At 41.0% G+C, this 14,178-nt stretch overlaps 1 protein-coding gene across 3 annotated transcripts in view; it reads left to right on the top strand.

Annotated features, from left to right (window-relative positions):
- The window catches only part of ube3a (ubiquitin protein ligase E3A), a 64,597-nt gene that overhangs the window by 24,182 nt on the left and 26,237 nt on the right, over positions 1–14,178 (top strand). For 2 of the 3 annotated variants that reach the window (XM_085999539.1, XM_085999540.1), the window contains exons 3-4: positions 1,154–1,467; positions 11,387–12,633. In XM_085999539.1, coding sequence (XP_085855665.1) covers positions 1,154–1,467; positions 11,387–12,633 — 1,561 coding nt within the window. The remainder of the gene's footprint in view (positions 1–1,153; positions 1,468–11,386; positions 12,634–14,178) is intronic. The other variant, XM_085999541.1, reaches the window with a different exon arrangement.

The following is a 14,178-nucleotide window of genomic DNA, read 5'->3' as shown; positions in this document are numbered from 1 at the left end:
GTTTCTACTAAATGATTGTCATTTTGGGTTCTGCGTCTTAATTTTTGTAGGTTTACCAGATGCATGCTTGTGGCATGTGCCAATGTATACACTTGCAGTCTGGAATTTACATGTGAAATTCTGAGGATCTGAGAACAAAATAATGCCACATTTAACCCTTAAGAAATTGTTTCATCTGATCTGACCTTGGAGATGCTTTTAAAGGAATGTTTTGACACTACCCAATACAAATTTAGAAACATCAGTGCATGTTTTAGGGACTCATTGTGTCCTTTTGCCCATAACCCCCAAGAATAGAACCTGGTGGGACCCCCCCTTTGTGTGCCTGTGCAGTGTTTCATTTAAGAGCCTCATGCTAGCATCAAATAAGGAAAGTGAGAACCAGGACAAATCCAGATGAATAGTTATATTTCTAGCTTAAAATACTGCTCTGTGCAACAAGTCTCTGCTAGTACACACTGGCATTGTACATATGAATTAGATACTACTAAGGCATTGTATTGTAAGTAATTGCAATTATACTTACAGGAAACTCTTTATTATCCGGCACCAACGGGACCGGCGTGGTGCCGGTTTATCAAAAAGTCCGGATTACAGAGAGGTATAGTTTAAAAGGTACGAGAGCTCCGTACACAGCAACAAATCCAGGCGTCCCTGTTGCTTAGCAACATGTGCAGGAACACCGGCCACAGACCAAACGTCCCTGTTGCTTAGCAACAAGTGCACGAACCCCAGTTACACAGCCACAGATCCAGGAACTGCCACTAATATGAAGTAAAACTTACCTGGACCTACTCCTGAATTTTGCCGGTGAAGAGATTTCCGGTTGTTTAGGTGCCGGTTAAGAGAGTTTCCTGTACTACACAGGGGTGCTAAATCAATTTTATGTGACAATTCTTGAACAGTAGCTTCCCATTCTGTTCTTTGTGTTTCCCTTCAGTTGTCACTTCTAGTAAGAGCCTCTTTACCAGTAGAAAAAAATCTGCAGGTAGCACAAATGCTATGGGGAAGAGCAGGGTTGAACATCTCGTCTCGACAATATATTACTATGCGAGTCATTTAAATGAAACACTGCTGTGCTAATGCTGCACTGAGCTTGGTATTTGAAGGCTGTACTAATCCCTCTGCCTACCGTTTTGAATGTTTGCCACAGGAAGCGAGCAGCTGCAAAGCATCTAATAGAACGCTACTACCACCAGTTAACTGAGGGCTGTGGAAATGAGGCCTGCACGAATGAGTTTTGTGCTTCCTGTCCGAGTTTCCATCGTATGGATAACAATGCAGCGGCCATAAAGGCCCTTGAGCTTTTTAAGATTAATGCAAAACTCTGTGATCCTCATCCTTCCAAGAAAGGAACAAGCACTGCCCATATGGAAAACAGCACGAAGAGCTCCCACAGCATCATCTGTTGTTCAGAAACAAAAGTGAATAAGCGCGAGATGCAGGCTCAAAGAGAAGATTTTAAAGGTGAGTCTTAAAAATTAAAGTAATTGATCGTTTGCCATGATGTATGCTGACCTAAATAGAGATCTTTAAATTATGAAAAGTTTTGATGGAGTGAACAGTGTTTCCGCTTGTGAGGAAGAGCAAAACTAGAGGCCATCAATATAAGATAGTTACCAAGAAATCAAATAGTGAATTCAGCAGAAACATCTTCACCCCGAGAGTGGTGAAAATGTGGAACTTGCTACCATAGGGAGTAGTTGAGGCAAATAGTATAGATGCATTTAAGAGGAAGTTAGATAAACATATGAAGGAGAAGGAAATGGAGGGTTATGCTGATACAGGAAACTCTCTTTTATCTGGCACCGATGGTGCCGGTTGATCAAAAAGTCCAGATTACAGAGAGGTATACTTACAAGGTACAAGAGCCCCGTACACGGCCACAGGTGCAGGAGCCCCGGTTACCCGGCACTTGTGCAGGAGTCCTGGTTACATGGCCACAGATCCAGGAGTCCCTGTTGCACGGCAACAGATGCAGGAACCCTGGTTACACAGCCACAGATCCAGGAACCCCAGTTACATGGCCACTAATATATAGTAAAACTTAACCGGCAAAATTCAGGAGTAGGTTCAGGTGAGAGAGATTTCCGGGTATTTGGGTGCCGGTTAAAAGGGAGTTTCCTGTAGTTAGTTGAGGAAGGATGGGAGGAGGCTCAAGTGGAGCATAAACGCTGGCATGGACTGGTTGGGCGGAATGGCCTGTTTGCTGTATATTCTATGTAATAAATCAGGCAAATGCAACTGGCCTCAAGTTTTCAGTATCAATACTGCTCCGCACTGAGGTGATGAGAGACATTGTGTCCATTTCTCTTCACGATGTAAAATGCACTTCAGTATTTGGATGTTCCATGTAGTGACCCATTGAGTTCTCGCAAGGTTCTTCAATCTTAGCTAGTAGCCTTGGAATTCAGAACATAAGTGAGTTGCTAGGTTAAAAACTGTTAATAATTCAAAGTTGCATGTAAACTATTGATAGATCACTCTTAGTCTGTTTTCCTCCCTGTCTTCATGTTCCATTAAAATAATATGCTGGGGTCAGGGGTTGGAGGGAAGGCAAAAAGGACTCGTGGCGTGGCTGAATGTTTTATTCATTATTATGAATGGGACGTTTTACTATGTTTAAAGGCGCTATATAAATGTAAGTTGTTGAATGCTAACGTGAGCTCTGCTTAAAAATGGTGCTTTATTATTCCTCCATCTAGTATGGGATTGTTTTTAAAAACACATTTCAAGATGTCAGCATTCAGATGTGAGACATGGCGTCACTTCCTTTTATCTTCTGGAATGCTTTTGTAAACAAGAATACTAAAAATCACAAGAATGGTGAACCTTGTATTTGTAAACCAATTTCTCAGCTCAGCGACTTTAAAATGTAGCAGATTTGATCATGGCTTTTGCCAGCAAGCTTTTCACCATTCCTTTAGATGTCCTCAAGGTAGTTTTCAAATTGCCTAATGTTTATGTACCTTTAAACACTGACTTTCGACCTCAATAAATCACATGGTTAAATGCATTTTGGGAAAAAAGTCTGCTTTGGCTGATTAACCCAGCCAAACATTGCACTAAATTTGCTCCAAACTCTCACTCACAAATATATCTAACATGCCAAAAAGTTAAAAGCCACTACGAATTTTTTTTACAACCTGGTTTCGTTCATTTAAATTAGTTTACATAATTTTCTGATCAGAGTACTTTGCTCCTTGTTGAGCATGGGGGAATTTGTGGATTTTTGTTTCTGGTTAAGATGCAGCCTTCATCCAACATGATTAGTTTTTCATACCTACAATTAACACATGAATTGAAGTTTTATCAAAGAGATCACGACTTGGATCATGTTTGTGCTCGCTCCTTTGGTGTAGCAGTGGGCTATTGGGCAGCATAAATTAATGCAACTAGACCCAACAACAAAATGGAGGGATGTCACCATTATGGCTGTTAGCACGCAAGGACTTGGATGTTTTGTTGAAGTGCCAATGAGCAAGTCAGATTTTTCTTCCCATGGTTCAGCTATTGATTAACTCTGTATTTAAACTTGTGTGTACTAGTGTGGGTAGAAACTTCACAGTCACAAGTAGTGGGGTGTGAAGCTTTGATGGTGTTCCTCGACTGCAGAACATTGAAATACTGTTCTAATGTAACCTTTGAGCTCTGGCTTATGTGCTGGCAACTCTGATGCTCGGTTCATATCTTGTAGAGGCCTGACAGCTTTACCACATTTCTTCCCTGTTGCAGAGTAGAGTAAATACCCGTTTCTGCCGCTAGCCTCATGAGCTAACAGGAAGACCAGCTACCCTGTTTTTAAAAAAAAAAAAAAAAAAAATAGAATTGGTTATTAATTTCAAGTGCAATAAGTAACACAAGACAAATATAAAATTAGCAGTGTGGCTGTTGGATCCCACAGCTAACAAGGTTACAAGTTTCATAATCTTCTACCGTACAATGATGTCCCTTTTTATTGACATTCAGGGGCAGATTAGCCATATGAGGATCAGGAGATTTCCCGAGTGCCTTTGTGAATGGTTCCATAGCATTGTATTTGCAGCGCCCACCACCTCCCCCTTTTCCCTTAAGAATCCCACATCCTTTTGGGGAGCCAGTCGACCCCTGTTGGTATTAATGCTTTAGTGTCCTTCAAACACCTTCCAGATGTATGTGTTTCCATACAAAATTATTTTTCTAATTTAGTTGTGCCTATTCTTTGAATAAATGATACTTTATGAAAATCTGGCCTATTTTCCTTTCCTATTTATTGCCTTTTTGACACCACATATCTGATGCATTTTCTCTCACAAATCTGCATTAGCAGCTGGCCATGTCAAAACTTATCATGCTGCTGTTTCTCCTTCACAGAATAGTTCCCCGAACATTATTCCTACACTGCATTTGGTTGTGTTGACTTACACATGTTAGTTACGAAATAGTCTTCACAGGACAGTTAAAAATTGCCCTGTGCATACACTGCAGCAGCTTTTTAGCCTTGGATTTTGGGCCAGCACTTAGAAATGTGCCACATGTACAATTAGTAGACCTTTAGCATATTTTCCCACCGGATAATTGAATGCAAGACAGTCCTTTGTACTTTCTGGTAAATCTTTTTGCAGATCAAAAAAGGATGTTCATGTTGGGGATTGTAGGTTGGTGGCAGCATCAAGTGCTTGCAGGTCAGAGTAAAGCTTCTCTAGTCTACCCATAACTGAGCACTTAGAAACTAATAGTAAGATTGGGCAGAGTCAACATGGATTTATGAAAGGGAAATCCTGTTTGTCAAACCTATTGGAGATCTTTTGAGGATGTAACTAGTGGAGTAGACAAAGGGGAACCGGTAGATGTGGTGCATCTGGATTTTCAGAAGGCCTTCGGTAAGGTCCCTCACAAGGTTGGTGAACAAAATTAGGGCACATGGAATTGGGTGTAAAATACTAGCATGGATTGAGAATTGGTTAACAGACAGAAAACAAAGAGTAGGGATAAACGGGTCTTTTCAGGATGGCAGACTGTGACTAGTGGGGTACCGCAAGGATCGGTGCTTGGATCCCAGCTATTCACAATATATATCAATGATTTGAATGAGGGGACTAAATGTAACATTTCCAAATTTGCTGATAATACAAAGCTAGGTGGCAGTGTCAGTTGTGAAGAGGCTGCAAGGGGATCTCGACCGGCTCAGTGAATGGGCGAGAATATGGCAGATGGAATATAATGTGGATAAATGTGAAGTTATCCACTTTGGTAGTAAAAACAAAGGCAGAGTATTTCCTAAATTGGGAAGTGCAGATGCTCAAAGGGACCTGGGTGTCCTTGTACATGAGTCACAAAGTGAATGTGCAGGTGCAGCAAGCCATTAAGAAGGCAAATGGTATGCTGGCCTTCATTACAAGAGGATTTGAGCACAAGAGTAAAGAAGTCTTACTCCAATTATGTAGGAAGTCACACAACACCAGGTTATAGTCCAACAGCTTTATTTGAAATCACAAGCTTTCGGAGCGCTGCTCCTTTGTCGGGTGAAGTGAAGAGTTGCATATAAGCACAGCATATATAGTCAGAATACTGCCAAATGATTACAGGTAATCTTTCTAACTGCCCTTTATCACACCTCGGCAGAGATAATCACAGCAATAAAAGGTGTGAATGGCATCCAATTATGTAGGGCCTTGGTGAGACCACACCTGGAGTACTGTACAATTTTGGTCTCCTTACCTAAGCAAGGATATACTTGCCATAGAGGGAGTGCAACGAAGGTTCACGAGATTGATTCCTGGGATGGCGGGACTGTCGTATAAGAAGAGATTGAGTAAACTAGGCTTGTATTCTCTTGAATTCAGAAGAATGAGAGGGGATCTCATTGAAGCATACAAAATTATTACAGGGCTTGATAGGGTGGATGCTGGGAGAATGTTTCCCTTGGCTCTGGAGTCTAGAACCAGGGGCCACAGCCTCAGGATAAAGGGTAGGCCATTCAGGACTGAGATGAGAAGAAATTTTTTCACATAGAGGGTGGTGAATCTTTGGAATTCTCTACCCCAGAGGGCTGTGGAGGCTCAGTCATTGGGTATATTCAAAACAGAAGTTGATAGATTTCTGACTAGTAAAGACATCAAGGGATATGGCGATAGGGCCGGTGAATGGAGTTGAGGTAGAAGATCAGCCATGATCTCATTGAATGGCGGAGCAGGCTCGAAGGGCCGAATGGCCTACTCCTGCTCCTATTTCTTATGTTCTGAGGATGTGTCCAAGTCACACTGTTAGGAGTACCGGTAATTTGCACCAGTGTGATATTTCTATTCTCCATTTTGGATACAACCAGCCTTGATTCAGTGGTAGCAGTCTTGCCTGTGACTAAGAAGGATGTGGGTCCCCATCCCAGGATTTGAGCACATAATCTAGGCTGATACTTCATTGCAGTACTGAGGAAATGGTGCATTGTTGGAGGTAGATCATAAAAGATCCCATGGCACTATTCAAAGAACAGGAGAGTTCTTCCCTAGTCCTGGTCAACAACCAACACCACCAAAAAGATTAACTGGTCATTCATCTCAACTGTTTGTGGGACCTTGCTGTACACCAATTGGCTACTGTGCTTACCTACAAATCGGTGACTGCACTCCAGGAGTTCCTGATTAAACTTGTCATGAAGTTGAAAGCACAAAATGCTATAAATATACAGGTCCTGAGGATGTGAAAGTGCTATATAAAGGCAGGATCTTAACAGTTTAGTAATAAATTAGCGCCAGTTTGTGCCTATATTGATGAGAACCTTGGTCGACACTGGCTGAACTCATTCCTGCAGAATGCTTACACCCAACAGTTGGCTTAATTTTAATCCACAAAGTTTTTCTTGAGACTAGTGGTGTTGAACTTCTCTAATCAGATAAAGCAATGAGAGAAACTGTTACTGCTGATGCAATCTTTTTCATAGCAGTACTGTGATTCTATCAGTTTTTTTAAATCAGAGGTATAAAAATTGCAACAAAAAAAATCCAAAAATAATCATATAGAATAATGGTGACAAAGAGAGGGTGGGAAGGACTAGAATGAAGAACCAAATATAAGGCATCAAGAAACTTTGTTGAACCTTGCTGTATATATTCCATTTTCTTCTCTCATTTAAGTACTTGGATTCCATTCACTGCTTTCAGGGTAAAGTGTGACTTGCTACCCTTCAGTCCTGGAGACACATAAGAACATAAGAAATAGGAGCAGGAGTAGGCCATTTGGCCCCTCGAGCCTGCTCCGCCATTCAGTAAGATCATGGCTGATCTACCTCTGCTGCACTATCCCCATATCCCTTGATTCCCTTAATATCCAAAAATCTATCAATCTCTGTCTTGAATATGCTCAATGACTGAGCCTCCACAGCCCTCTGGGGTAGAGAATTCCAAAGATTCACCGTCCTCTGAGTGAAGAAATTTCTCCATCTCAGTCCTAAATGGCTGACCCCTTATTCTGAGACTGTGACCCCTGGTTCTAGACTAACCCATCCAGGGGAAACATCCTCCCTGCACCTACCCTGTCGAGCCCTGTAAGAATTTTGTATGTTTCAATGAGATCACCTCTCATTCTTCTAAACTCTAGAGAATATAGGCCTGGTCTACTCAATTTCTCCTCATCGGACAATTTCCCCCCCCCCCCCCCCCCCCCCCAATCCCAGGAATCAGTCTGGTGAACCTTTGTTGCACTCCCTCTATGGCAAATATATCCTTCCTTAGGTAGCGAGACCAAAACTGTACACAGTACCCCAGGTATGGTCTCACCTGGGCCCTATATAATTACAGCAAGACATCTTTACTCTTATACTCAAATCTTCTTGTAATAAAGACCAACGTACCATTTGCTTTCCTAATTGCTTGCTGTACCTGCATGTTAACTTTCAGTGATTTGTGTACCAGGACACCCAGGTCCCTCTGAACACCAACATGTCCCAATCTCTCTCCATTTAAAAAAAAAAAAAAAAATACTCTGCTTTTCTATTTTTCCTACCAGAGTGGATAACTTCACATTTCTCCACATTATATTCCATTTGCAATGTTCTTGCCCACTCACTTACCTTGTCTATATCTCCTTGAAGCCTCTTTGCATCCTCCTCTCAACTTACATTCCCACCCAGCTTTGTATCATCAGCAAACTTGGATATATTACATTTGGTCCCCTCATCCAAATCATTGATGTAGATTGTGACTAGCTGAGGCCCAAGCACTGATCCTTGCTGTACCCCACTAGTTACAGCCTACCAACCTGAAAATGACCTGTTTATTCCAACTCTCTTTTCTGTCCATTAACCAAGCCTCAATCCATGCTAGTATATTACCCCCAATCCCATGAGCCCTAATTTTGTTTAATAACCTCTTGTTTGGCACCTTATCAAATGCCTTCTGAAAATCCAAATACACCACATCCACTGGTTCCCCCTTATCTATTCTGCTAGTTACAACCTCAAAAAACTCCCAACAGATTTGTCAAACACGATTTCTCTTTCATAAATCTGTGTTGACTCTGCCCAATCCCATTATTATTTAAGTGCCTTGTTCCCATGTCCTTAATAGATTCTAGCATTTTCCCAACTACTGATATCGGGATAACTGGTCTGTAGTTCCCCGTTTTCTCTTTCCCTCCTTTCTTAAATAATGGGGTTACATTTGCTACCTTCCAATCTGCAGGAACCGTTGTAGAATCTGGAATTTTGGAAAATGACAACCAATGCATCCACTATCTCTATAGCCACCTCTTTCAAAACCCTAGGATGTAGGCCATCAGGTCCAGGGGATTTATTGGCTTTCAGTCCCATTAATTTCTCCAGTATTACTTTTTTTTTTTTTAAATTTCAGTTCCTAATTCTCGCTAGACCCTTGGTTCTCCACTATTTCCGGGAAGTTTTTTGCGTCGTCTTCTGTGAAGACAGACACACAGTATTTGTTTAATTTCTCTGCCATTTCCTTATTCCCCAATATAATTTCTCCTGTCTCAGCCTGTAAGGGACCCACATTTACTTTTGCTAATCTTTTCCTTTTTACATACCTATAGAAGCTTTTATAGTGTTTTTATGTTTCTTGCTAGTTTACTCTCATTCTATTTTCCCTTTATCAATTTCTTGGTCCACCTTTTGAGTTCTAAAATCCTCCCAATCCTCAGACTTGCTACTCTTTTTGGCAACATTATAAGCCTCTTCTTTTGATCTAATACTATCTTTAACTTCTTGTTCCCCACGGTTGAACCACTTTTTCTGTGAGGTTTTTGTGCCTTAATGGAATGTATATTTGTTGTAAGTTATTTATTAATTCTTTAAAAGCTAGTCATTGCTTCTCTACCATCATGCCTTTTAATGTAATTTCCCAATTTACCTTAGCCAACTTGCCCCTTATACCTACGTAGTTTGCTTTGTTTAGATTTAAGACCCTAGTTTTGGATTTAACTAAATCATCTTCAAACTCAATATAAAATTCCACCATATTATGGTCACTCTTCCCTAAAGGTCCCTTTACTATAAGGTTATTAATTAACCCTTTCTCTTTGCACAATACTAGATCTAAAATAGCCTGTTCCTAGTTGGTTCCTCAACCTACTGATTTAGAAAACTATCTTGCATACATTCCATGAATTCGTCCTCCACACTATTACTGCAAATTTGATTTTCCCAGTCTATATGTAGATTAAAGTCCCCCATGATTACTGTATTACCCTTGTTACATGCGCCTCTGATTTCCTGATTTATACTCTGCCCTACATTACAACTACTGTTTGGGGGCCTATAAACAACTCCCACCAATGTTTTCTGCCCCTTGCTGTTTCTTAGCTCCACCCAAACTGATTCTACTTATTGATTTTCCGAGCTAAGATCCTTTCTCTCTCCTGTCTTTATCCCATCCTTTATTATCAGGGCTACCCCTCCTTTTCCATTTTGCCTACCTCTTCTAAAAGTTAAGTATCCTGGAATATTTAGTTCCCAACCTTGGCCACATTGCAACCATGTCTCCGTAATGGCTATTAGATCAAACCTATTAATTTCTATCTGCATCTGATAGCGGCCACACTTTCTGATTGAACTTTTCAGGATTGAGAGCACTAAATGCTGGAAATGCATAGCTACTCCATTAGCATCTGATAAAGGAGGTTCCCATTTCGGGTATAGACCCTTTGTCCAGATGCTGACCACGGTTTCTCAATTTGAAATGTTAACCTAATCTTGTTTCTTCAGATATAAAAACAGCAGGTCAGGCAGCATCTGTGGAGAGAGAGAAACAGTTAATGTTTCAGGTCGATGACCTTTCTTCAGAACTGGAAAAAATTAGAGATATAACCAGTTTTAAGCAAGGGGAGGGGAGGAAATAACAAAAGGGAAGGTCTGACAGGGTGGAAGGCAGGAGAGATTAGAAGACAGGGATGATGGTGAGAGGCAAAAGGAGATGGTAATGGGGCAAGTAAAGAAACAAAAGATGGGCCTAGAGAGGTATAAATGGGAATAGCGGAATTATCAACAGCTGCTGTCTGGGGGGAAAAATGGGGGCAGAGGTTGTGATCTGAAATTGTTGAACTCAATTTTGAGTCCGGAAGGCTGTTTCTTCAGATGCAGATGAGCCTGCTGTGTTCTTCCAGCATTTCTGTTTCGGCCTTCCAGTGTTGCAGATTTTTTTCTCTCTCAACTTTTCACAGGGGTCTCTGTTTTTAAGCAAACATCCTATTCTCTAGTAAGAGGCCCTGAGAATTAACATAATTTCACTGTGATTAATTGTTAACCACTTCAATGCAATTATTTTTCTCAAGCTATTTATCACTTAATTGGCCACACTAAAGTTATACTGTGACTGATCAGACTGTACATCAGGAATATTTTGCAACATGCATTTACTGTAATTGTCACTCATTTTTTGTCGTACATCTTGATTTAATAAAATTATTTTCATTGACACAGATTCGGTTGGTGGGTGAAAACTTTTTTTTTCTTCCATCTTTGTCTCTGGCATTATACATAATTTCCAGGATGTGCAAACTGCTTCTAGGTCATTGTAAATGCTGCTTACAATTGGCCTGTTGGAAGAGGCATGAGAGATGATCTTCCCTTCATTTTGTTTTTAATATTTATTTCTCCTTTGAGGAATCATCTGATAATTGGCCAAGATCAGGAATTCACCATGTGTGAAATATATTCCATGTATTTATAGCAAGTGAGAAATATATTTTATATAATTATACCAACAGTATTGGTTCCTTCTATCCAACTATTTGTGAAGCACGTTGCTTACTGCAGTGATGTTCCCATTAAGGGGCAGCTTTATGAAATATTCTAGTATAAAGTTCTAAACAAACTAAGGAATGAAATAGTTTCAGGTTACCCTGTACTAAGTACTGTCATAAAAATCATAACCATCTTCCCATTGTGTTTCTAATGTAGATGTGAGTTACCTGACTGAGGAAAAGGTATATGAAATCTTGGATTTGTGTGGAGAACGAGAAGACTATTCACCATTGATACGTGTTATCGGTAGAGTTTTCTCTAGTGCAGATGCCTTGGTGCAGAGCTTCCGAAAGGCCAAACACCATACGAAGGAAGAGCTGAAATCCCTTCAGGGAAAGGATGAGGATAAAGATGAAGATGAGGAAGAAAAAGCTGCTTCTGCAGGGTCCATGGATGATGCTGAGGCCTCTTCGTCAAGAAGCTCCATTGGGAGCACACAGACCAGAGACAACAATGTTCATAAATTAGGACCTGATGAAGTGTCTATTGATGTTGATGCAGTCAGACGGGTCTATAATAAATTGCTTTCCAATGAGAAGATTGAAACCGCTTTTCTTAATGCTTTGGTGTACTTGTCACCAAATGTGGAATGTGATTTGACTTATCATAATGTGTATTCAAGGGATCCTAACTATCTGAACTTATTCGTTATAGTCATGGAGAACAGCAACCTTCATAGTCCTGAATATCTGGAAATGGCCCTTCCACTATTTTGCAAAGCAATGAGCAAGCTACCCCTCCCAGCTCAAGCCAAATTGATTCAATTATGGTCAAAATACACTGCAGACCAGATCCGCCGAATGGTGGAAACCTTTCAGCAACTCATTACATACAGGGTCATAAGTAATGAATTCAGTAGTCGAAATCTGGTGAATGATGATGATGCTGTTGTTGCTGCTACAAAATGCTTAAAAATAGTGCACTATGCAAACATTATTGCAGGCGATGTAGATACGGGGCACAATGAGGAGGAGGATGATGAGCCAATTGCAGAATCCAGTGAGATTACTCTGCAAGAACTACTGGGTGAAGAGCGAAGAAATAAAAAAGGACCCCGGGTGGACCCCCTGGAAACAGAGTTGGGTGTGAAAACAATTGATTGCCGAAAGCCACTTGTCTCTTTTGAAGACTTTATTAATGAACCACTAAACGATGTACTAGAAATGGATAAAGACTACACTTTCTTCAAAGTAGAGACAGAAAACAAATTCTCCTTTATGACCTGCCCCTTCATTCTGAATGCTGTAACCAAGAACTTGGGACTTTACTATGACAACAGGATACGCATGTACAGTGAGCGGCGAATCACTGTCCTCTACAGCCTAGTACAGGGGCAACAACTGAACCCTTATCTTAGACTTAAAGTCAGACGTGACCACATCATTGATGATGCACTTGTCCGGGTAAGTTTATTTTTGATATGCTATGGAAACCAATCATGCTGGAATGAGTGTTAGAGTTTTTGAACTCTACAAAGTAATACAAATGATAAAAATGTGTTCCTACTATAAACAATAAGGGAAACAAGTAACTTTATTATCCAATTTAGAACAAGAGAATCTTCGTGTTTTGTCAGCTGCTTCATGTCTGACCCCAATGTTCCAGTAGAGTGGTAGTGAAAGGTTTGCTTTGCCCATACATACGTTAATAGCAATTTGTAACCTTAAGTTAATTTGACTAGATACTAACCAAACTAAATAAGTGTCTTTACTGTGTGAAGTGCTGAGTTCCTTTCAATGACGTGCATTCCTTAAACTAAATTTGGGTTTGTGTCTGGAAGAAGAAATGCATCAATGTGGTTTTTGTTTTTAGTTTTGCCAAGATGGTCAATAATTTCCTTATCGAGATGTGTAAGGAACCATGTGTCTAATCATTTGATACGCAAATGCTGGTTACCTTCGCTCAAAGACCCAGTTTCACTGACACACGGGCCTTTGTGTCCTTTGCCTAGATATGGCATGAATTTCCTAGGGTACCCACCCCTCATTTTCTGGAAAGCACACATGCAGACGAGATCTGGCTTGGCAATGATGTCCCATACAGTTGAATTACCTGCCAGTGCTCGCGACCTAGGTTCACGCGTAAAGATTGTTGAATTGCGCAAGGTGCCAGAGGGAGGCGATCCACAAAACAATACCTCAGCATAAGGCAGATTCAAGAGAGCAGGTGTAAGCGCAAATAAATTATTGGCGGATAGGATGCTGGATTTTGTTGATCACCCAATATTGCAAGTGATGTCATGGCTGCTCTTTTGTGTGTCTAATGCAGCTGCGTTTTGCCAGTTCTAGGCTGTTACAAATTCGGGTCTGCTGCAGGCTTTTTTTTATTTTACAGAATTAGATTTGTGTTGTCTTGTATCTGCTGGTGTGGTATCATAGAATGGTTACAGCACGGAAGAAGTCCATTCGGCCCGTCGAGCCCCTGCCGGCCCTCTGCAGGAGCCCGTCAGCTAGTCCCACTCCCCCACCCTTTCCCCGTAGCCCTGCAAATTTCTTTCCTTCAGATACTTATCCAACTCCCTTTTGAAAGCTGTGATTGAATCTGCCTCCACCACCCTTTCAGGCAGTGCATTCCAGATCCTAACCACTCGCTGCGTAAAAAAGTTTTTTCTTAAGTCGCCGTTGGTTCTTTTGCCAATCACCTTAAATCTGTGTCCTCTGGTTCTCGACCCTTCTGCCAATGGGAACAGTTTCTCTCTATGTACTCTGTCTAGACCCCTCATGATTTTAAGCACCTCTATCAAATCTCTCCTCAATCTTCTCTGCTCCAAGGAGAACAACCCCAGCTTCTCCAGTCTATCAACATAACTCGAGTCGCTCATTCCTGGAATCATTCTCGTAAATCTTTTCTGCACCCTCTGAAGCCTTCACATCCTTCCTAAAGCATAGTGCCCAGAATTGGACACAGTACTCCAGTTGGGGCCGAACCAGTATTTTATACAGGTTCAT

The sequence above is a fragment of the Somniosus microcephalus genome, chromosome 10 (assembly GCF_052327205.1).
Source record: "Somniosus microcephalus isolate GS21.2 chromosome 10, FLI_Smic_1.0, whole genome shotgun sequence".
NCBI lineage: Eukaryota > Metazoa > Chordata > Chondrichthyes > Squaliformes > Somniosidae > Somniosus > Somniosus microcephalus.
Note: the sequence above shows the minus strand (reverse complement) of the source record. Positions and strands in the feature narration are given on the sequence as shown.